This window comes from Podarcis gaigeae (genome assembly GCF_964106915.1).
Source record: "Podarcis gaigeae genome assembly, chromosome: 6".
Taxonomy (NCBI): Eukaryota; Metazoa; Chordata; class Lepidosauria; order Squamata; family Lacertidae; genus Podarcis; species Podarcis gaigeae.
In genome coordinates this window covers 41,971,076-41,993,899 of record NC_139682.1, presented here as the reverse complement: position 1 = coordinate 41,993,899, position 22,824 = coordinate 41,971,076, and the positions used below count along the sequence as shown (strand labels likewise).

General features: G+C 41.8%; 1 protein-coding gene across 2 annotated transcripts in view; it reads left to right on the top strand.

Annotated features, from left to right (window-relative positions):
* The first annotated feature begins 2,004 nt into the window (after positions 1 to 2,004).
* The window catches only part of MDM4 (MDM4 regulator of p53), a 30,185-nt gene continuing 9,365 nt past the window's right edge, over positions 2,005 to 22,824 (top strand). The window contains exons 1-8 of one of the 2 annotated variants that reach the window (XM_083745717.1): positions 2,005 to 2,347; positions 7,010 to 7,121; positions 9,058 to 9,132; positions 12,962 to 13,095; positions 15,002 to 15,051; positions 19,863 to 19,930; positions 20,602 to 20,698; positions 22,634 to 22,776. In XM_083745717.1, coding sequence (XP_083601843.1) covers positions 7,047 to 7,121; positions 9,058 to 9,132; positions 12,962 to 13,095; positions 15,002 to 15,051; positions 19,863 to 19,930; positions 20,602 to 20,698; positions 22,634 to 22,776 — 642 coding nt within the window. In that variant the 5' untranslated portion in view covers positions 2,005 to 2,347; positions 7,010 to 7,046. The remainder of the gene's footprint in view (positions 2,348 to 7,009; positions 7,122 to 9,057; positions 9,133 to 12,961; positions 13,096 to 15,001; positions 15,052 to 19,862; positions 19,931 to 20,601; positions 20,699 to 22,633; positions 22,777 to 22,824) is intronic. The other variant, XM_083745718.1, reaches the window with a different exon arrangement.

The following is a 22,824-nucleotide window of genomic DNA, read 5'->3' as shown; positions in this document are numbered from 1 at the left end:
TGCCGCATCAAGCATTTCCTCTGTGTAACTCAGGCACTTGAGATTCACTCCTGTTCATTCTCTGTCCCAGAGATTAAACGGAGTCAGGAACACTCGGAAGCAGTTATAAATCAATTTGGCAGCTGCACAAACAGTCCGGCCTGCCTACTTTCGCTTTTAGGCACAGGCTTTACTCACTGTCTGTCTCCTCGCACCTTTTCTCCCTTCCGTCTCTGAAGAGGCTTGCCTCACACTGCCAATTCAGGAGACCCCAACTGAGACAAAAACAGCCCCCAGTCCTTCCTCTGCTGGCACTGGGTCTGTGGCCTTGATCACTGGGCCCATAACCGTTATATCTGGGGGGTGGTCTTGGGATACACCCCTTCTGTGATGTACGGTATGTATGATGTTTCTGGGGGTGTTCTTGGACTCCAGGGAGGGAATTTCAAAATGGATATATGGCCATTGCGCGCCATTGTTCGCGGTCCTCCTCCTCTCTCCTGCATGTGAGGGGAGCAGCCTGTTGCAACAGTTAATAAAGATCAGGTTTACTAGCTGCTTTGCTTCTCAATATTCTCTGGTTGGTCTCTGTTATATTCTCCTACCAATAGAGAACCTACAAAAGGACTCTACATGGGCTCTTGGGTACCCCATAAGGGAACCAATTCGAAGTTACAAAACTTTTCAAATAAAAATAAAAATTAACAAGTAGCTAATTTTGAGGCTCCCTTTGAGACTGAGGCTGCAGATGAAGTGAGCCTCCTGACACCCCACTCTGGCTGGCCCTAACTGCAGGGGCGATGCTAAAACATAATTTACTTAGATAATTTGTTTAATTTAAATAATTTACTCTGCAATGTAATCCGCTGTTAGTATTGCAAAGTGTTAACTTCATCTCACATGATCATGGAGGGCCTCTGTACATAAACGCTCCCCGTTGAAATGAACCCCGAAAGCTAGGTGTTGCTTATCTAGACTGTAACTGTTAAAGGAATTCAACAGTACCACCGTGTTTAGGAAACAGGTTCAGCTATGCAAAACCAGCAATACTCCAATTCAAAAGGGAAACATTTAATTCCTTGTTGAAATAACCTGAAAAATAATAATAATGCAACAATGATAAAGTTTACACACAAAGTTTATTTCATTCATGTCACAGTGTGGGAAAAGGTGGGGAGGGAAGGTTACAAGAAGTGGTGACCTGTCAGACCTCATGCAAATCTCTTCACTGTAAAGGGAAAGAATGGTAGAACAATGTAAGACTATTGTTCCTGTTATCTTTTTGCAAAGGAACACCTGGGATGTACTGATAAACTCATGACCTGTTAAAAACCTTACATGTGGTGCCTCCCTTTTGGTGACACTGGCCTGACATTTTCCAGGTGCGCACCTACAGACCGCCCAAATCAACGGGTATAAATGGAACCTTTTTTGTTTGTTCTGGTTCTCTCTCCTTCCTGCGAGTTGTGAGTGGGGACCCTGCTGCAGCAGTATTTCTAATAAATACCTGGCTTAGCAGCCGCCTTGCTCAGAGTTACTCATTTAGCATCTCCCGCTTCTTCCCAACCGACAGAGGAGCCTCCCGGGAACTCTGGACGCTGGTTGGACTTCCCAGCCATCTTTCCCCGGGTGAATTTTTTAAACAAAGTCAGGTGGGGCTGAGACTACACCGGATTCCCAGTCCAAAGTCTCCCTTGCAGAAGAAGCCAGTCTAACTGAAATCGCCTCCTCCCAGACTAAACGCGGAGCATATTCCCGTGCGGAAGCCTCGTGCTCCACTGGTTTGCATACAGATAATATCGCGCTTTTAAAGATTCAGAGACTGAACCCAATTTTCCCACTTGGGAGTAAGATCCGAATTGGGCGCGGGGGAAACACCCCAATCAGGGGGCACCTGTTTCGGCCGCGTGTGAACGAGAGGCAGCTGCTGCCAATCACCTGCAGCAGTTACACCCCGCCTCGTGCGACGAAGCAAGCTCCGTAGAACCTCCTCTAGCAGGTGAGCATCTCTCTTCTCCTTATCTCTGTGGCTTCCACTCTACCCGCCCGCCATTCCGCTCTAGCCTTTGTTTCCCATTAACCTCTATGGTGTAGTGCGTGACTTGGCGGGAGACTCTCTGTTAGCTGATCCCGCGTGTCGCTGGTCCCGCCATAGGCACGTGGGCGCTGGCCTATCCCTGCGGCCTGGGCGGAAGTGCGCGGGTATCCATGTTGAGAGGCTGGGCGGAAACTGAGGCCTGCTGCCTTCCCGCCCTCGCTAAGATGGAGGCGACGAGCCGCCGGGGGTTTTAAGCGCCCCGTCCTCCCCACCCCGCCCCACCCCCCGTAACTAGCCGGGAGTTGCTGGGCGTCGTGGAGCGGCCTTAGGGTGAGTCCCGGAGGAGGCGGTGAGGGGCCCGAGATCTTCGCGGCTTCTCCGTAGGAGGGCGAACGGTGGCCGGATGCCGAACAGCTCGGGGGGGGGGCTCCAAGTTCCCCCTCAGCGAAAGGAACTTTTAGGGAAAAGGCGGGTCGGTGGCGGGGAAGCGCAGAAGGGGGAAAACCGCGGGGAGAGGAGCGGAGGGGACGGGGGTTGCCGACTTCTTGGATCGGCCGCTTCGAGAGCCCCCTTGACCTGGGATGTACAGAAAAGCCCTTGTGGTAAAAAAGCGCTGTCCGTCGACTTGCGCCCACGGTTGCGTGTTTTTACACGCTAATGTAGGGAACGGTTGCTAGCGGAGGGAAGCAAGGGCAGGCAGGCTGCTCCTCTCCCTCTTCTTCCCTGCTCAGTTTGCAACTGTGGCTCCTGGAGTCATTGCGGGCGCAAATGTTAGTCTTGGGAGGTTGGAGGTGGCGTGTTGCGAGGGGGGCCGTGAAGAAGCTGCGCCAAGAATTTATGAGACGCTCTGTTTTCCTTGGCGTGGAAAAGTCTTATTCTTTGGCGATCACTCCTAGCCGAGTAAGATTGTCTTCCATATTCTCCAGTTCCAGGCTGTGGGAGAAGGCACCGCTCGCTAGGCTTTGGAGTGGGGAGGTCCCTGCTGTGTCACTAGCACCTGGGTATTATGGGACTTTTGACTGCCTTTTTCTTAATGTAAGGAGGGGAGAACACAGCGGAGGGTTATCATTATTACAGCATTCACTAGTCTGAAAAGCAAAATTAAAGTAGGTATATATTTTTTAAAGGACTGGCATTTGCACACATGCTTAGCTCTCGTTTTGACGTTTCTCATAATTAAACTCGCCAAGTTCAGGCACATTGCACTTTTTTTTTAAAGGAAGGGTATCTTTCCTCTGACTTCCATGCACCCCTTTGTGTAAGCACCCCATCACTAAGGGCTTTGTCTAAAGTAGCTTTCTTTGCTCCCCTCCAAGGCAACTTTTGAAATTACTTTTTTTGAGTTTGTTTATAACTAATCAGGAGCTGGCTCTGATATCGTGGAAAAATGGTTGGAGAACGTGTTAAATATTTTAGAGGGAAAGTTTAAAAATAAGGGAGTGCGCAGGTCCTTACATCATTCAGTGCGCCCGTCATTTTTACGTAAGACGCTGAAATGAAAGTTGCTGAATGACAGCCGACATTTGCTGCTTAGTTGTCCTGCCTAGCCATTTTAAGTAAAGTTTGGAAACAAGGAAGTGATTTTTAAGAGTTTAGTAATGCATTGGAAAGTGAACAATAAGTAGACAGCAATGTATGCTCATCATGCGGCAATCTCAATTCTAGGAGTGCCTGTCTTTATATAACCGAAACGGCACCTTCCATACACAAGCTGGAGATATTACCAGGCTTGAGGGAATGCCCAAGGTTCCCAGAAATAATAAAAAAAAAACATATTTAGGAAAACAAGGACCCTAAGGTTTGGAAAACTCAATAGCCCAGTGAATTCTTGGCATCCTCCATTGCAAGAGAATACTAACTGACTGTTGGGGATGGGTGGAAGGCAAATAGAAAGTAGTATCCTGAACAGGCACATTCTCACTGCATCACTTGTTTATTTTAAGTCCCCAAACAGTTCACGGGGGACTGATCATTTTCTGTGATCTCAGAATTCTGGATGACTGTTATAGCATGTGTGATGGTATTTCTTCACATTTTTCTGTGTCATCTTAAAGGGCATAAATGAATGCTTGTAGAATTAGAAGATATCCCAAGGGTCATCTCGTCCAACCCTAACCCCCTGCAATACTTGATAGTACCAGCTTGCAACAATCTCATGGCAATTTACAACCATTGGGCACAAAAATAAGTGATAAGATCCTAGGGGATACTTACATGACCAAAACTAAAACCACCTTATTACTCTTTTTTCAGTTGGTGACAACTTAAAAAACCTACAGGTACACTTACCAGTCAAGTATAAATAAAGCTATTATGAATGAAAAGCCTGCAACTCATTTATTAGACCTTAATGGGGTATTTATCTTTCCTCTGAAATAGCTTCTTCAAAGTGAAGTCCCAAGTAATCTTTACTCTTCTGACCCTTTGAACCCAAAGAAAACCAAGTCCCCTAGGACATGCTCAGGCAAGTCCTGAAACAGTGAATGTGTTCAGATGAGTCACTTGAACAGCGGAGTCATTCAGCTAGTATGTACTGGAAATTCTACCGGTTATAAGGAAAAAACTGCTTCTTTTCCCTTATGGGGTACCCAAGAGCCCATGTAGAGTCCTTTTGTAGGTTCTCTATCGGTAGGAGAAAATAACAGAGACTAACCAGAGAATATTGAGAAGCAAAGCAGCTAGTCAGCCTGATCTTTATTAAAGCCGTTGCAACAGGGTGCTCCCTCCCCCCAGGAGGTGGGGGGAGGGACTCAAAACAAAGGTGCGTCCACCCTTATACAGTCATACCTCAGGTTACAGACGCTTCGGGTTGTGTGTTTTCAGGTTGCTCACTGTGCCAAACCCGGAAGTACCGGAACAGGTTACTTCCGGGTTTCGACGCTCGCATGTTGCGCATGCGCAGAAGTGCCAAATCACAACCTGCGCATGCGCAGACGTGGTGCTGCGGGTTGCGAACGTACCTCCCACACGGATCACATTCGCAACCCAAGCATCCACTGTATAGACTTTGAAATTGCCCACCATCAAACTCCAGACCACCCCCAGAAACATCATACATACATCACAGAAGGGGTGTAGCCCAGGACCACCTCCCCCAATACATCATACAGACATCACAGGGGGCGCTCTAAAACAGAATCCTGAGTGTGTTGTTTATCTCTTGTCTGCCATTTACCTGATTGCATTATCTGAGTTTTGGCCACTCTTCTGTTATTATAACTACTTAATTCCTGAATCCAGGACAAATGCTCACCCTATTCACACATTAAATGTACCCTTAAGGCAGGATTTGTGAGCACAGAGACACTTAGGAGATTTCCCCCATTTCCTTTGACCTTGCAGAGAAATATTTGAGGTCATTTTGGGAGAGAGAAAATGGTTTTCTGTGGGTTTCAGTCATGTGGTTTACATATTAGTATGCATTTGCTTGGAACATTTATGAACATCTATTTTATTGGGAAGTACGTCCATGTGTCTAGTGTTTTATGGTTTTAAATAAATTGTGGCCATCATATTCTGTTAAGCTAAATATATTTTTAGCTGTTTTAAAACTATTTTCTGAATTCTTAAACTTCAAGTGCTGTTGTGAGCTCAAGAGAAAGTCATAGTTATACATAGATGTCATACTTTTTGCCAGCCATCATTTACAAGGTTATCCAAAGGTCCAAACCTGGTTTAGCCTACTATTAGTCTTCTTTACTATGGAAAATCCAGCTGGAGGGATTTACTTATTCCGTCAGAGGTTAAGAAACATGACATGAACTTCCATTATTCCTAGCCTGTTATTTTAAACCCCACCACTAGGACATGCAGGTCTGTACATATTTTATAGTTATTTTGAAAACTGCCACATTAGAGAACAAGGCTGTCAATTCAGTGCATGTAAAACGTCTTCCCTTAATTTCATTCTGAAATATTGGAATTTGGATGTAATCCTTTTTCTATTTAATTAATTAATGTATACATACTAAGTTTGTGTCTATACATAGGTTGCATAGGTTTTTAATCAGTTCGACTTTTCAGTCTGATTTGTTTAAATCTGATAATGCATAATCCATAGATCTACTGAGATCTCATGCTTATCATTTAGTAGCCATCTCATTTAGCCTCTAGATATCACAGTCTCTCCACAAGTTGCAATATCCATACCAAACCCAACATTTGTAATAGAGCTCATGTCCATACATGCTTCAGTATGATTTACCTCAGAATAAATACCATAGGAGAGAGCTCTGATGCTGCCATTTTAACTGGCTGTTTATTGTAAATGGTGCCACAATAAATAATTCTGGATTCTGATTTAGGGATTTTTGCTATCTCATTCTTTCTTTGCTGGAACTGAGTGAAAATAAAGCTTGCTGATTTGAAAGCTCTGCATATAGCATACTGTATTTTTCATAAACACTTGTGGAACTTTTCAGTTTATAGGATAAACTGTAATTATATCATTAGCTTTAAGCACTAGTACATTCAGTTGCTTGCCCCAGTCCTGCTTGCTGACCAAGTTAACCATGATTAGGTACCAGTTTAATGACTCAGCTGTTAGTGTTCAAGTGACTCATCCTAACAGTCACTGTTTTAGGGATTTGCCTCAACATGCCAGAGGGGACTTGGTTATATTAGGGCTCAAAGGGTCAGAAGAGTAAAGATTGCTTGGGGTTGCACTTCGAAGAAGTTGTTTCAGACACTAGTCTCTAGAAGAAGAGGAAAAATATCTAGTTAAGGTGCAATAAATGAGGAGTTGCAGGCATTTCCTTCATAATTGCCTAATTTATGTTAGACTAGTAGGTGTTGGATTTTTTTTCAGTTGTTAACCAAACTTAAAAAATAGTAATAGAGTGGGCTTAATGTTAGACATGTAAGTACTCCTAGGATCCTATTATTTAATTTTGTGCCAAATGGTTTTCTAAGGCTTCTGAATAGTATCTGTTCTGGCATAGTTTTGTGTGTGCTTTCTTTCAGACTAATTGGTAAATCTTATTTTGGATTTAGGCTTGTATTGAAGACAGACAGCTACTTCACTGCCAAAATGTCATCTTCCACCTCTACACAATATCTATCACCAGAGAGTGCCTGCAGAACATCACCTCAACAAGTCAAACAGGTAACCTATTATTATGAGTTTTTTGGGAGGAGGGGTTTGACTGAAGCCTGGACTCCATTTTAATTCCTGGATCCAGGATGGATTCTATTGCTGGAATAGCCAGGCCAGCCTGCTAAAGGCCTGCTAAATATGGGTCCTAAGTGGAACAAAGGGAGTGGCTCCAGTCAGAGGGCAAATGGGTGGGCTACCCTCCCTCAGCTGTCTGTTAGAAAGACAAAAGGTCAGATTTGTATTATTTGAATCAGAAGGTCAGACTGGAAAGGCAGAGAGAGAGTGAGTGAGCCATGTTTCATTTGGCTTGAATCCAAAACTGCAGGTATGTAAGAAGCAATACCATTTTTGGTTGTTAATGCTGTGAACCCCTCCATCGTAGGCTCAGGTTGTATATATGTATAAATACAGGCAACGACCGATTTACACATGTCCAATTGATGCACAACCACACATGCATCACGGCGACCCAGAAGTGGCTGGGAAAGGGGGTGTAACACGCAGTAATATAGATGGAAGTGGGAAAGACAAGTGCAGTCAACAGTGGGTGCTAATCAAGCAGGAAGGAGTTCAACTTCTTATTTTATTTGCCATTAATGACAACTGGCTTTTCCATTGGGATTTAGTTCCCTAGTATATTAATTTAGAAGTGGTACTATCTATCATAGTTCCCAGGTAATATGATTAAGCATGTTTGTTTATTCTCACTGCTGGGAGAAAATATTGACTAAATAAAGACATTTAAGTTAATGGCCATATATTAGCTGTCAAATTTAGTATCCTAGGGAGCTGAGAATAATCTAATCTTTATATCCAATTTGGCTATGCTGGAGTTCTTAGGGTCCCAAGTGAAATACATTGAGGTGGTTCAGGTGTTCCTCTTTGGAGTTAGAATGAAATGCAGAGGGCAAGGTGTCTTAAAATGAAGAAATCAACCCATATGACAGAGGCCCCTTAAGTTGGAATCTGGAAATATTCTCTGATTTAATTATTTGGGTGTATATGAGCCTTGTGTTAGATTATTGTAGCACTGAACTTTAAGTGAGTTTAATTTGTGTCCTGCTGCCCGCAAACGGTTTAAAAAGCAGACATGCAGTTTTGATGCTTCCCTTGGGCTTGATTTCGGAAAACACAGGAGTCCCCAAATGGTTGGTCTTTTCAATTGGTAGTGAGAGTGCTGGGAAACAGTTTCCAACAAAATCCTGAGTTAAAGATTTTGGAATTTGCAGTGCATTTGCTGCCTGGGTATTGTTTGGAAAGCGTGTGATTAAAAGTGTTGGTGACACAGAACTGCATAACTCCACAGACATGTGGGAAAATGGGAGTCAGTACGACCCGTGAAATTTTGAAACTGGTCTAGAATGACTCTAGGTTGCTAACTCCCTTGTTCTGCCCGCTTAGCCTGAACATATCAACACTTCACCTTTGTCTCTCATTTTAGCATTGGGAATATAGAGGGTAATGAGGTGTTTAATACAGACCAATGGGCCTTCATGCTTCAGGCATTTCATTGTTTCAGCCTTATGAAGCTGCCTGAGTAGCTCTCATATAAAGTTTCACTTGGAGTTGATATAACCTAATTGTGGCCCTAGTTGGGTATTATGACTGCTGCAGTGAGAGAGGGTGGGGAAGCAACATGTGTGTTATGATACTTGGGATTTGTATGTTGCTGTTACCTCTCATGCTCGTTCTCTTTCTCTCTCTGGTTAAGTGAAATGTATGATTTACAGTGAGGTTATGCATTGTTTGTAGTGACTTCATCTCCTTAGAATTATTTGTTTCAAAGGTGCATTGGTGGGAATGGGACATTGCAGTTGTGTGTTTCAGGCTTGCATGAAGCAATTAGTTTACTGTTCTGGGATAGTTATGGGCAGCATTTAATCTGTCACCTCACACAAGTTATGGAACATGGCTTATAGAAAACTCTCTTTATCACATATCTCAGCTACGACCAAAACCGCCACTCTTGAAGATTCTGCGAGCTGCAGGTGCTCAAGGTGAAACTTTCACACTAAAGGAGGTGAGTCGATACGTACACTCTTCTGTATTGGAAACAGTTATGATGGTTGCCTTATTTTATGTATTTCTGTGCCACTCTTCAACCATACCTAATATTGCTGAAATGCCCCCTTTGACTTCATAGCCCAAACAAATGAAGTTGCGAACACATTTGGGCTCACCCCTATTGGAAAACCCCTCTCACTTACCATATTTAGGCTGTTGAAACAGGAAAGTGTAATGGTAACTTCCACAAAATGAGGACTGTGCATATGGTCTTTGAATTATATATGCTGTATTATGCTCCCTAATATTTACTTCTTTTTGGTAGTCAGTGTTTATTTGACACAAGCATTTGCCACTTTTGGGACGCGGGTGGCGCTGTGGGTAAAAGCCTCAGTGCCTAGGGCTTGCCGATCGAAAGGTTGGCGGTTCGAATCCCCCCGGCGGGGTGCGCTCCCGTTGCTCGGTCCCAGCGCCTGCCAACCTAGCAGTTCGAAAGCACCCTCGGGTGCAAGTAGATAAATAGGGACCGCTTTCTAGCGGGAAGGTAAACGGCGTTTCCGTGTGCAGCTCTGGCTCGCCAGAGCAGCGATGTCACGCTGCCCACGTGACCTGGAAGTGTCTTCGGACAGCGCTGGCCCCTGGCCTCTTGAGTGAGATGGGCGCACAACCCCAGAGTCTGGCAAGACTGGCCCGTACAGACGGGGGTACCTTTACCTTTACCTTACCTATTTGCCACTTTCAGATGCTGTTTCATCTGTCCTCTTAACATTTCCAGTTTGCTACCTTTTGATTTCCTTCTGGTGATTGATATGCTGCTGTGTGTAATTTTGCAAGTTTATTCCGGATAATTTAGTTGCTAGAATGAAATGTTTCTGCTTCTTCCCAATAACCTGAGTGAGCAGTGTTGGTGAAAGTGTTTTTTGGGGGGAGGGGGGTGTCCCTAAAGACTATCCATAACTATTCTTAATAACGCATCCCCTAGTTTGAGCATGGAGGCTGAAATATGGAGGGGCAGATTTTGGTCTCAGCACTTCTGAACCTTTCATGTGAAATAGGCACATCCTTATTGCCATGGGTGTGTGTTTTATTCATCAAAAGGTTTTTTGAGCTGCCTGTTGCAGATGCTAAAAGAGCAGCAGCTTTTTTATTGTTGAATAGCTATTATAAAATGATTTAGGGCTATCGGTCAGTATTAAAGAGTGGGAGGGAAACTGCATTAGTTGTAATCCTGAGAGACTGTTAGAAATGTTTCTTGTTGCCAATTGAAGCTTGAAAGTTTTTGAATTATATTTTGTTTTCTCTCATTTCATTGGAAATGTCTTGTCAGCTAAACCCAAGACACCCTGTGAAATCATTTATTTTAAGATGAAAATGCAAAGTGTGTACAAGATTAGAAAAATGACACTAGCTGTGATTTACAGGGGTATCCTGTCAGCTAGGAATTAAATGCAGTGGCTTTTCATTAGGAATGTGTCAGATATTCCTGTAGTGCTCCGTGACTTATTTTAAACACTTATGCATTTAAATAACTTATTTAGCTTCTAATATTTTTGCAAAAAACAAATTGAATACTTTGAATGGAAGGGGTTTTAGTGTTAAAATGTTAATTTGCCACACCAGACTACATTTAGCGCAGTAAGGGCTTGTCCCCCAGCAGTGGGTGGAAGCTGCTAGTAGTTGTTCATTTTGCATTTATCTTCTCTAGGTGAGACTCCCCCCTCCCTTTTGCTGGAGACAGAGAGGGGTGACTAGGCTTTTATGCTTAATGTATTACATGAGGGATAGGCTCCACTTGTGTGTTATATACTAGTATGTGGCTGCACCACTTCAGTTGGATATGGTTTGCAGTTCAAGAATTATCTGATTGCAGGGTCACTGCCTTAATTTTAAACTTGCAACTCTCACACAAGCAGTGGGGCTCTGTGTCTATTGCCCTTATTTCTGAAGGCAGCCCTGTATCGGGAAGTTTTTAATGTTTGATATTTCATTATGTTTTTATATGTGTTGAAAGCCACCCAGATTGTCAGGGGCAACCCAGCTAGTTGAGTGGGGTATAATAATAATAATAATAATAATAATAATAATTTAATAATAATAATATATTATTAACAACAACAATAATTTAATAATTAACAAAGCTGATTGGGAATACTTGACCTAGATGCTGAATCTGCCACTGTGCTTGAATGCCCACAGTATGGTTTGGCTTCTGAAGGGATGCAGTGTATCTGAGCAGTGTTTGGGACACCCATGGGAAAGTGGCCCTAAGCTTCTCAGAAGGAGGTTAGGGTATTTGTAACAAACTTTTATTACACTGTGAATATATATAAAATCTTCTCTGATGGTTATAATGACAACTACTTTACATCTGCTTAATACAGAATTCCCAGCTTTTAAAAATCTACCTAATACAATAAAATAAACATTGAGCATATGTATCATTTACATATTACCGTCTCCTGCATTATAACTAGTGCCACTTTCTGTTTACCACTGTTAAGCTGTAGTCCAGGGATGGTGAACCTTTGAGCCTCAAGATGTTGCTGGATTCTCACCAGCCCCAGCCAGCATGGCCAGTGGTTAGGGATGATGGGCGTTGTAGTCCAGCAATGCTAGAAGGATCAGTGGTTTCTCAGTCCTGCTCTAGACTGCTTATATTTCCAGACAATTTAAGGTCCACAGATATCAATGTTCAGATCTACAGTTGTGACATCTTTGAGATCCCCATATATTCAAACTCCAGCCAGTGGGGTTCTAATTAGGGAATGAATATGGACTATAAAAATTACCCATGTCTGTTTATTCTGTCTTTCCTATTTTCCCCCCACAGTTGCTGATGCCTTAAGTGGTTTGCAGAGTTATCCCTGAAGTGCTTTCTCCAGCGCTTTGAATGCAAACTGCTTTCTAAGGGGAGAGAGAAATGTTCCCGTTTTAAAAATGTGCACATTTTTTCGCGGTTTGGATGTGGGAGTTCCATTTTAGCTGGATTGTGGAGTTCCGTTTAGAGCTCATATAACTCCGATTCTGTGAACCCCTATTTTAAAACAGTTACGTTAGTTGTCATTATGATTCCAGGCCCAGTTCAAGGTGGTAATTATTCTGATTTTACTTATCAACCCTATGACCCACTTGCACAGGCTTCTCAGCCCACTTATGTGCCACGACCTGCAGGTTGGGGAGCACTTGATATAAATATATATATGACCCTCTTACGCCACATGGGTAGCTGAAAGATAAAGGACTGAAATTAGAGGAATTAAAAGTCTGTTGTCTCAATTGCCCCATTAGCACAAGCATTCCTGCTTGCCAGATGGAGTGATTCCCCCTCTCCTCCCCACCAGTATTATGGGGATTCTCCTGACCATCTAGAGTGGAATTGGGGCAGGAGAGGATGGGAGAGCCCTGTTGCACTTGTGGAAGCTCTTGTGCTCCATTCTGCTTGCTCCCTGTATTAGTTGAATCCAACCCTCAGTATCTACATTGGTTCAAAGGATATGATAAGCTTTAATTCATGAGATGGGTGGGAGCCATATAAAATTACAACAGTGTTTTTACTGACTAGGAGCACTATTTTATAGGAGCACTAATTTTATAATGAATGATTTTAGAGTGTTGTGTTGTACTGTTGTACTGTTTTATTGTTGTTAGCCGCCCTGAGCCGGGCTTTGGCTGGGGAGGGCGGGATATAAATAAAAAAAATTGTTGTTGTTGTTGTTGTTGTTGTATGATGTTATTTACAGAGGAAAATGTTCAACAAATGCTGAAACAGTTGTAATAGAGAACAATCCTTACTGGTTTAATTCTTGCTGCATGTCTTATTAAGTTTCTTTTTTAAATTTGCCTAGCTTGTACATTACCTTGGGGAGTATATCTCAAAGAAGCAGCTATATGACAAAAAACAGCAGCACATGGTATATTGTGGAGGAGACCAGCTGGGGGATCTTCTAGGTTGTGAAAGCTTCTCTGTGAACGACCCAAGGTAGGAAATCTTTAAAACATACATAGAATAAGTTTCCTGTGTGTAAAGCAACTTTCTATGGTCCCTCTTCAGCTTGGGTGGTATAGATAACTCGTGACACAAGTGATCCCTCCTTCCCCTTTGAGCATAATGTATTTTAGGGGGGCAAGCATCTAATTGAAATCTACTGTATTTGGCCATACATGAACAAAATATTTTCAAAGGGGAACTCCAGTGTGAAATAGCTAAATAAAAAATCATCCAGAAGTTCAAGCCTCTTCATTTGGGATTTGAATGGAGTCATTGGATTTTTCACACTTCAGATGTTGATTAACTCAGCAGTGCCTAGTTGATTGTTTTATTGCCTACCACTGCTCTTATAAATGGTTATCATATTTGTCTCACAAACTTTCCACCATAAATTAATTGCCACTTATTTGTATACTTTTTGTACCTTATTTCCCCACCCTTATCACATTTGTATATGTAGCTGCGGATGAGGGTTACGCCATGGATATGATGAAGTAGACTTTAGTATCTGAAAGCTTAAGGCACAATAAACGTGTTGGTATTTAAGGTGCCATAAGACACTTCATTAAATAGACTTATGCTACTTTTGGTCACATACAGCAGTGCTGTTTTGAATTCTTCTCCATATTAAAACAAAACCGCACAGCAAATAGAAAACCAGCATGACAGGGAGAGAAGTTGTAGCCTTGCTCTGTAACTTACGTGCTGATTTTTATTTGCAGGGAGTTTTTAGAATGGGGAGAGGTGGTCATTCAAAAACTGACTTCTGCCTAATGACCTGCTCCGTGCTGCCACTTAACACCACCTGGCTATGTTGCATATGTAGGTCAGACCTTGAGGCCTGGAATGGGACAAAATGCTAGCCTTGCATGCAGGCTTAACCAAGCCTCCCAACGATACTGCATTTTTTGTTATTTATTTTGTCTACCCAAGGCCATTACAAAAGATAAAATACGTAAAACAGAATAAAAGCAGAACAAAATGCACTATACCACTAAAATAAATATTAGAACCAGATGTTCTCTCAGATAAGAGTTTGCTGCCTGAAGAACTTAACTTCTCACCCCCACAAACTTTTCTCCTTAAAATGGCCACTCTAAAGGCAAAACAGGGCACTTTCTCAGAGGTATGGGGGCACATGTCCCCTAATAAAAAGTTAATCAAATGCCCAATTGATCACTCAACTGGGGTATTTAAAACTTTGAAGAAAGCTGCTCTTACATCCTCGTAGCTGGGGCAAACCTGTGTGTAGTGGGGTAAGTCTTCAGGCATGTTACCTCCGCATGGGCAAATGCTCTCTTTGTAGGGTAGCTGGCGATGGTGTCCTTAAACTATGGCAGAGCACCTAGACGAGCCACAGAGCTGTAAAGGCTTTTCTCCATTTTATATTTGTGATACTGTTAAACTGAGGGTGAGGAGTCTGATAGGGTAGTTTGTCATACCAGGGGGTCACATTTGGACAGACATGCTGAAGTGTGATCACAAAAATCCTGCTTTAAAATATGAGATTTCATGTGACAAGATGTCATCTCATAGTCGTAACAAACTTGGAGTCCAAAGAAAGGCCATACATCTCAATAAGTAATTAAAGACAAGTAAAATCTACTCTCCTGATGATCCCTTTTAGAAATTGCTTGTCAACCCACCACAGCTAGATTCCTTTTAAAAGGAAAAAATGCATTGTTAACCTAAAAATCTTTGAGATACTTAATTGTGCTTGCACTCCAGATAGGGTGGCAACTGTATGAGTTAGGCTTATGAAAATTTGCAGGCTGTGTTGGCTGTTTCTACTTTCTTTAAAGATTAAGTGGAAGGGTGAGAAGGTTTGATAACTGTGATAATACCACAATCTGTCCTATGAATGAACTTAACTTTAAAAATACATACTTTTCCACAGACCAGTTTATGAGATGCTGAAACGGAATGTGACTTCTGTTACTGTTACAGGTAGGTTTCATTTTATATTAGCCAAGTTTATGCATTGCTTTATAAAATTTAATTTTGGTAAGTAAAAGCATGTAAAGTCTGCTGATGAAAGTATTGAGGCACTACAGCCTTCTCACACCCCCGACACATTTTGGACAATAATTTCAAGACTTAGGATGATGAAATTGTTAAATACAGTTGGTGGTTGTCTGATTTTTTTTCCTGATTGAACTTAAGTTAATTTATTTCAGTGGATCTGTTCAGAGTAATAGTCAAACACAACCCTGTGAATACAGTTGAGAGAACCTTCAGTCCAAGTGAAATCATTGTGGTTAACCCTTTATTTATGGTATTTAAATACCATCCATTCCTCTGGCTAAAGTTCATTTATCTTTCTCTGGATTCTGCTAAATGGATGAACTAGCTTAATTTGTCAGCAGGGAATAGAATCCCAATGGTTATCTATCATTGAGATTTAAAAATGAGCCTGTGGCCCTCCAGTTATTGTTGGATTCTTGTTCAATCTTCTCCATTTAGCATGACGATTGATTGGTGAAATGGAAGTTGTGGCCCACTAACAATGAGGACCACAGGTTTCCCCATACCTGATGCATACTCTACCATTGGTTTATTTCCAGTTCTTATATTTTGAACAGAACACGTGGGGTATCAAATACAATTTTTCATCTTTATTTGTCTGGCAACTTAACAAAAATTTACTTGTGGAACACTTCCCATGCCCCCTCGTTTTTGGCAAGGTCCTCAATTTGCTCACTCTCTGCCATTTGGGGGAAAAATGATTTGATTTATTTTATTTCTATGCTGTGTTTCATTCAAATGAATCCAAAAGTGGCTTACAAGCAAGAAATAATAACATGATAGAACATAATACAGTCGTACCTTGGTAGTTGAACGGCTTTGCTCCCGAACAAATCGGCTCCCAAATGCTGCAAACCTGGAAGTGAGTGTTCCAGTTTGCGAACGTTTTTCAGAAGACAAACGTCCGATGTGGCTTCCATGACTTCCGGTTGAGTGCAGGAAGCTCCTGCAGCCAATCGGAAGTCTTGCCTTGGTTTTCGAACCGTTTCGGGAGTTGAATGGACTCCCGGAATGCATTAAATTCGAGAACCCAAGGTACCACTATAGCTACTTAACAATATTTGCTCCAGTTAGTTGGCAAACTATATACTGCAAGTAGTGGCTGTATTCACCTCGTATGAAATGGCAAGCATAGAAATCGTGAGAAACACAAATAAAATGCGAAGGAAAACCAATTTTTGTAGTGATCCTCTCCACTCTTGATAGTTGTGCACCAGTTTTTCATTAGTCATTTAAATTCAGCCCGAGCAAATCCTGTGATAAACAATTAGTGACGGTTCATTCTTGTAATAGTAATTCACACCTAGGTGACAACCATGGGGATATCCTAAGGTTGAATTTGAGTATTGCCTGAATGCACCTTGAGTTGTGCTGGTGCAAGATCCAAAAACAAAACTGACTTTGTAGAGCTGGCCCTTGTATTGTGCATGATAGTAGCTATTTCCAACACCCAGTGATTTAAGGCTTCAGAACTTTTCTTCATCACTTTTGTGGTGCCAGATTTTTGGCCATATTTGCAGGCAGGTAAAATTGGGAGTTTAATATGAAATGAAAATAGTAGCTTCAGAACCTTGGTAGAATGAGAAAACTAAACTTTGTTTCCCCACTTCTCACAGTCCTGAGGCTGCTATGGCTTCCCCACTGTTTATATAACATACACATTTTTGTTTGCATTCATAACGTTTTACATCCAGCTTGGTTTTTATTCACAAGGTGTGTTTTGGTGATGTTCTCTTGGAATTTTAATGAAGATTAATTGTGGCATAGTTCTTTATTTGCGCACTATTGGAAGTTATTTGCACGTTCTTGAGTGATCCACAGAATCCTTTGAGGAGCAAACAAGTGGGCTTCTACTACAGTAGAAAGTATAGCTTGGCCTGGTTTGCAGATAATGCTAAGCTATAGTTTGTTTCTCTAAAATTTGATTTGTTTTCTAGGTTCTCTTGTCTTGCACCTTTATAGTTTGGTGAGTGCCTTGGGCTGGGAGGCCAAATTATGGTTAAGGAAGGGTGCTGGGTTCATGTATATCACTAAGCTATAGTTTTAAAAAATCCAAATCCAAGTATGGTTCCTTGGCAGTAAGCAAGCCAGTTAAGCTGCTGGGCACAGTTCACACATAATGCTAAACCGTGGTTTAATAAACCATAGTTTAATAAAGTCAGGATTATATACAAACCACTCTGAGACTTCTGAAGCCATCCTGAGTTCAGTGGGCATCTTGTTTACTTGCATTGGAGATGTTTGTAGAATCGAATGGGTGGCTCAGAAGAACTCAGTGGGTGACTCTTGAAGCCCAACAAAGTCGTATTGGGGAAAATATAGAAAAAGTGAACTTTCAGAAATTTATTGACGCTACCCAATAAAATCAGAAGAGAAGAGATGGCCTGAAAAATTAAGAAAACTATTAACAAATTAACAAGCATTTAAAGGCTTGAACAATCTGTGCACTTTGGGCATTCTTACTCCAACTTCGGCCACAAATAAATCACAATAGAATTTCAGTGCATGAGTATTCCTAACCGTAGTTTTATCCCTCCAATTTTGTTATTGGCTAATTACAGCTAATTGATTTGAGTGGATTTGCACATTTCAAGTCAGTGCAAATATCAGTATTGAAAGATGGAATTCATGTGAAGTGGCCCTGAATCATCATTCTCTGGCTAGAGAGCAGTTTTTCAGTTAGCCTCATTTGTTGCTAACCTATCTGTTTCTGGTTTATTGGACCATTTTTGGAAAACTACTGTAAATGCTCACAGGCAGGGTGGATTTGATTTAAACCAAATCGATTTAAATCATGATTTAAATCACTAGTCAGATTTGATTTAAATCATTTTTTAACAGACAGACTCATTTTTGCTGAAATAATCTTAATATTTACAACCAGATGAAGATTTCATTTTTGGAATAATAAATGTTCAGAGTAGTTTTTACAGTTATATCAAAAATTACTGATTTGGTTATACTTTTAGGAATACATAGATAATTATGAAATTATTGTAAGGTTTAATAAATTAACTGTTTATAGGGGCTATATCTCCCAGCAACCCTGGCTTTGGATAGGCTGGCCTTCCTTTTTCTAGAGGGGAGGGGAGAGACAGTTGGTAGGCCTAGGCTGGAACAGGCTTGCAGAAAGAACAGACCGAGGAGAAACAGGCTGGTGGAAAGCTGGAAAAAGGGAACCAAGGACTGGAGCAGAGAATTTCAGGGATTCCTGCTGCAGGACTGACGTTCCAAGTAGAGACTTTATTGTTTGGACAATGTCAGGCGAGTCCTGGGAAGAAGGGCCTGGAACCAGTGAACTCTTATAAGTTGACTGGCAAGCACTTCAAGGTCTCGCCAAGGACTTACAGGTCCCAGTTACTATTTCCACCCCCCCCCCCCCGGATTTGCTTCTATATTCAGGTGCCTATTCTGTACAGTTAAGTGTTCGTGCAGTTGTTGGAACCCAGTGGGATTGAGAAGAGGTTGCCAGCCCTGAAGTGCCTTCAGCACTTGTCTCAAGTCTGAGTTGCACAGACATGCAACTGACTTGCACAATTATTACGCAAAGATCCCAAGACTTGAGTATTCTACTCACAAGGTTGCACTTTCATTTTTACTGCTTCACACTTAGCTACTTGTGCAGATCTATTCCACTCCAAACAAATCTATTCATTGAACCTCTTGGAACTTAGCATTTAAGAGGTAAGGGGTTGATTCTGTGTATATAAATTTGCAAAGGAACAATGGGATTAAGGATTTTTCCTCAACTCGGTATGCTTATTTTATAACATTTTTCCTGTGAAGAAAAGGCATGTTATCTCTGCAGACACAAATTCACACTTTTGAGAACTGCAAAAACAAGCATCTGTGATAATAACTTCTCGTTAGAAAAACTGCCCCAAATAATCTTACAGAAACCTCTGGAAGAGCATGACATTGTGAAATGAATTAATGGAATTCATTTACCAAAAAAGTTAAACATCGCATATAAAGCCTCATGCTACATAATTAAAAACAAGCCCTTATTTCCTGATGGATAATAGCATTTGGACTATAATGTAACTTAAATAGAAGATTATCTTTGGAAAGCTTTTCCCTCCAAAAGCATTTTATTTTTAAAAATCCAACTTAAATAAAAAATCTGATTTATTCATTATTTTTTAAAAAATTGATTTTTATCTACCCTGCTCACAAGGATGAAGGCCTTGCTGGAACAGATCTTCCTTTGTAGCAGTGAAAGGACTAAACTGTCTCCCTTGCTGAGCATTAGCAGAAGTAATGAATGGATGGGCATTGGTACATTTCTATGTGTTGGTTAATAAGCTGGTTTATGTATCTTGAGCAAGGTGTTTTCATGCCACTTCTGTGTTGCTTGAAAACAGAATTGGAGCCTGGGATCTAGAACCCCTTTTCTATTTCCCATTAAACTTGTTGTTCTAATGTTGAGGTGCTTACAGCCGTTTGTCACTTGAAAGTGCTAGGAAGATGTGGCACAAAATGCCATGTAGGAGGCCAGAACATGAGCAGCTAAAGGGTCAGGAGCTTGAAGGCGCATATTCCATTCCTCAAGTGTGAATAGCGTAGGAATTTGAGCAGGGATTTTGATGGATAGGACTATATGCCCTCATCTTTAACACTTCTAACCCTACAGCTGCCAAACCTATTTGTTGGTTGCTTGTCAAGGGACCCCTCTGTGTTGTGAGAATGGTTATTACCAGGGAAGGTTTTTTCTTTCTTTACCTGCTGTCTAGATGCTGCACAGAGACTTGCTCTCGCAAAGGATCAAAGCACGAATAATCCAAGTCAAGAACAACTGAAGGTAAACCCTGATGGGTGGTTTCTTTTGTCGTACAGAGTTGCCCCTTCTCTGTACCTGTGCACGGTGGACTGCTAGAACTTTTGAATTTCTTGACAGGTGGGCTTCTGCCTTCCTCAGAAGTTTTGGGGAGTCCACAGACCAGGGACAGAGTGACCATTCTCTGTTCTCTACCTAACAGAGTTCCATTCTCTGAACATGTTTACTGGGGTGTAACACTTCCTGTCCTCAGTCACACCAGCTTGTGTTGTTGTCAGTATTCCTGGATGGGATTTTTTGAACAGAGGGTGATTTAGAGTTACTTAGTAGTGCTCTTCTTTAAACGCTTCTAATACCAGGCAGGTCTTTTTTCTGGTACTATTGTTGGATACATTTAGGCCAGCTTGAGAAAGAGTTATACGATTTGTGATGGAGGTAAGGAGTTAGATGTCACTAGTAGATAGCAGCTTTATTTATTTATTTTGCTGGTTTATAACGTAGAAATGCTGCTTGATATTACCAGATTCGTGATTGGTTAATATGCTTTGTTAATTTTGCTTTGTATGCTCAAACCTTGACACTCTTAACTCCTCGGTGTTGCTCTGCAACTGGTGACTCAGAAAGGAAGTGTTACATCCCTGTGTCTCTTTAAGACCTGTTGGGCTAATGAGTCTCTCTCTCCTTCTTCCTTTAAGCAGAGTAGCACAGACAGAAATTGCACTTATGGGCGAAAAGAGAATGAAGTTGACACACCTGCCTTGTCTGTCTCGAATACGTTCAAGGAGGATGAAGGTGAGTACAAGTCTTTGAAGCTGATGAAAGCCATGACTGCCGCAAGATGAGTTCCTTTGTTCTACATTTGGCCAAGATTTTGCTGTTCTTTATTATATTCGGATCTGGGCTCTATTCTCAGTATTGCTCCCATTATATGTAATCATATGCACAGGTTCAGACTTTACACTTTGGTCAACAAGCACTAAGAGTAAGTCACAGTTCTCTGTTCATCTCTGTTGTAACAGGTGGGTTCTTTATCCTCACTAGAGTCCTTCTGTGCATTTTGTAGAAATGTGTGTCCTGTCAGTAGTATTGACTAGTGGTAGATAGGGCTGGCATCTCACTGTAGGCAATGTGCCTTTTTATTTAAAAGTTTCTTTGGATGGCAGGAGCTTAATCTTGTGACAAGAGTTGGGGGCAGATATGATGCATCATCATCATTTTATTTGGATGCTGCCTTTCCATAGTTAAAACCATGTCCAAGGTGACTTACAACATAAAAAGATTTACATAAGTATTAAGGAGTCATACACAATAAAGAAATTAAAAGGTATGTGACAAAATTGAACAATTCCACATAAGTCATAATAAGATCTAACAAAAAAGATACAAAAATATAACACCAACAAAAACTCCCAAAGAAACCTCCTAAACCAGTGGTTTTCAACCAGTGGGGTGCCGTGCGGGCAACACTGGCCTCTGTCCCTCTTTCCTTCCCTCGCTTTTCTGATGTCCTCTTGTGTCTCTGCCTCCCAAAGGCTTGCACATCTGTTTATTGCAGTAGCTCTGGCTACAAGCTCCGCAGGCGAATGGTGCCTCTGGGGTGCTGATTGCGAGGAGCTGAGATGACCTCAGAGTAAGCAAGCGGGCGTGGGAACCCAGTCAGCCAGTCCACCGGCCCTTGATGTTGGGAACAGACAGACAAGTCCCAGGCCCATGTGGAGCAGTGTGAGGAGGCACCTCTCTTTGGGGCAGGGGGGACAGCTCAAAGACCAGAGCAGCAGCAGCAGCTGCCCAGAGGACTCCCAAGGAGAAGGGAGAAGATGCTGAGGGAACACTCCACAAGGGAGGGTATTGGAAAAAGGGTAAGAGGCTGCCAGCTTTGCAGGCAGGGGGTGACATAACTGGGCTCCTGAGGTCCACAGGAGTGCTGCAGAAAGAATGTAGTTGGTCAAAGGAGCTATGGACTCAAAAAGGTTGAAAACCTCTGTCCTAAACAATACTCCAGCTCGAGAATATGTACAGCAGCCTCAGCTTTTGTAGCTGGAGTTACATGGTTTAAAAACATCCCGCTCTGATCTTCTTGTCTGTGAGTCCTTTGATTTTAGTTGAATTTAAGGTGGGAAACGGTTACAGAAACAACAGCCCCTTGTCAAAATTCATACTGCATGTGAGCAAAAGTGAACTTGAAGGTCTTACAATCTGTATAATCTTTAAGGAATGGCAGAGAGTCTTGCTGGGGAGTCATTTAGTTATTCCATGGGGAAGGTGGGTGGCTCAGTAGTAGAATATCTGTTTTGCATGTAGAATGTCCCAGGTTCAAGCCTTGGCATATCCAGGTGGGTCTGCAGGGAAAGACTCATGGTCTGAAGCCCTGGATATCAGCTGCCAGTCATTATGAACAACATTAAACTTGATGGAATGGTATGACTTGGTATAGAGCAGTTTTCTATGTTTTGAGAGTATCTACATGTTTTGCTCTGCCTTATTTCTTCATGCAAGTGTAGCCAATATGGTGCCCTTCTGATGTTGAGGATTATCACTCACATCAGCTATTGCTCATTCTCCCTGGGGTTGATGGGACTTGGTGTCTACAACCATGTTGGCTACTCCTGCCAAAGTACTTCAGGCAGAAGGAAATTGATTTGAGAGTGAGCTGTGTCTCAATGTGTAGGATTATCAGTCAGTTCATAATAAATACATTTTAATCTGAACTTTGGTTGTTTCCTATAGATAACCTTTCAAAAGAACAACCCACACTGGATTTGGTGCTTGAAGAGTGGGATGTAGCTGGTCTTCCATGGTGGTTTTTAGGGAATCTGAGAAACAACTACAAGTCTAGAAGTAATGGCTCAACTGATATATATACGAATCAGGTAAATGTTGGTCAATATTAATTCCTGAGATATTTATAGGCTCTTTCC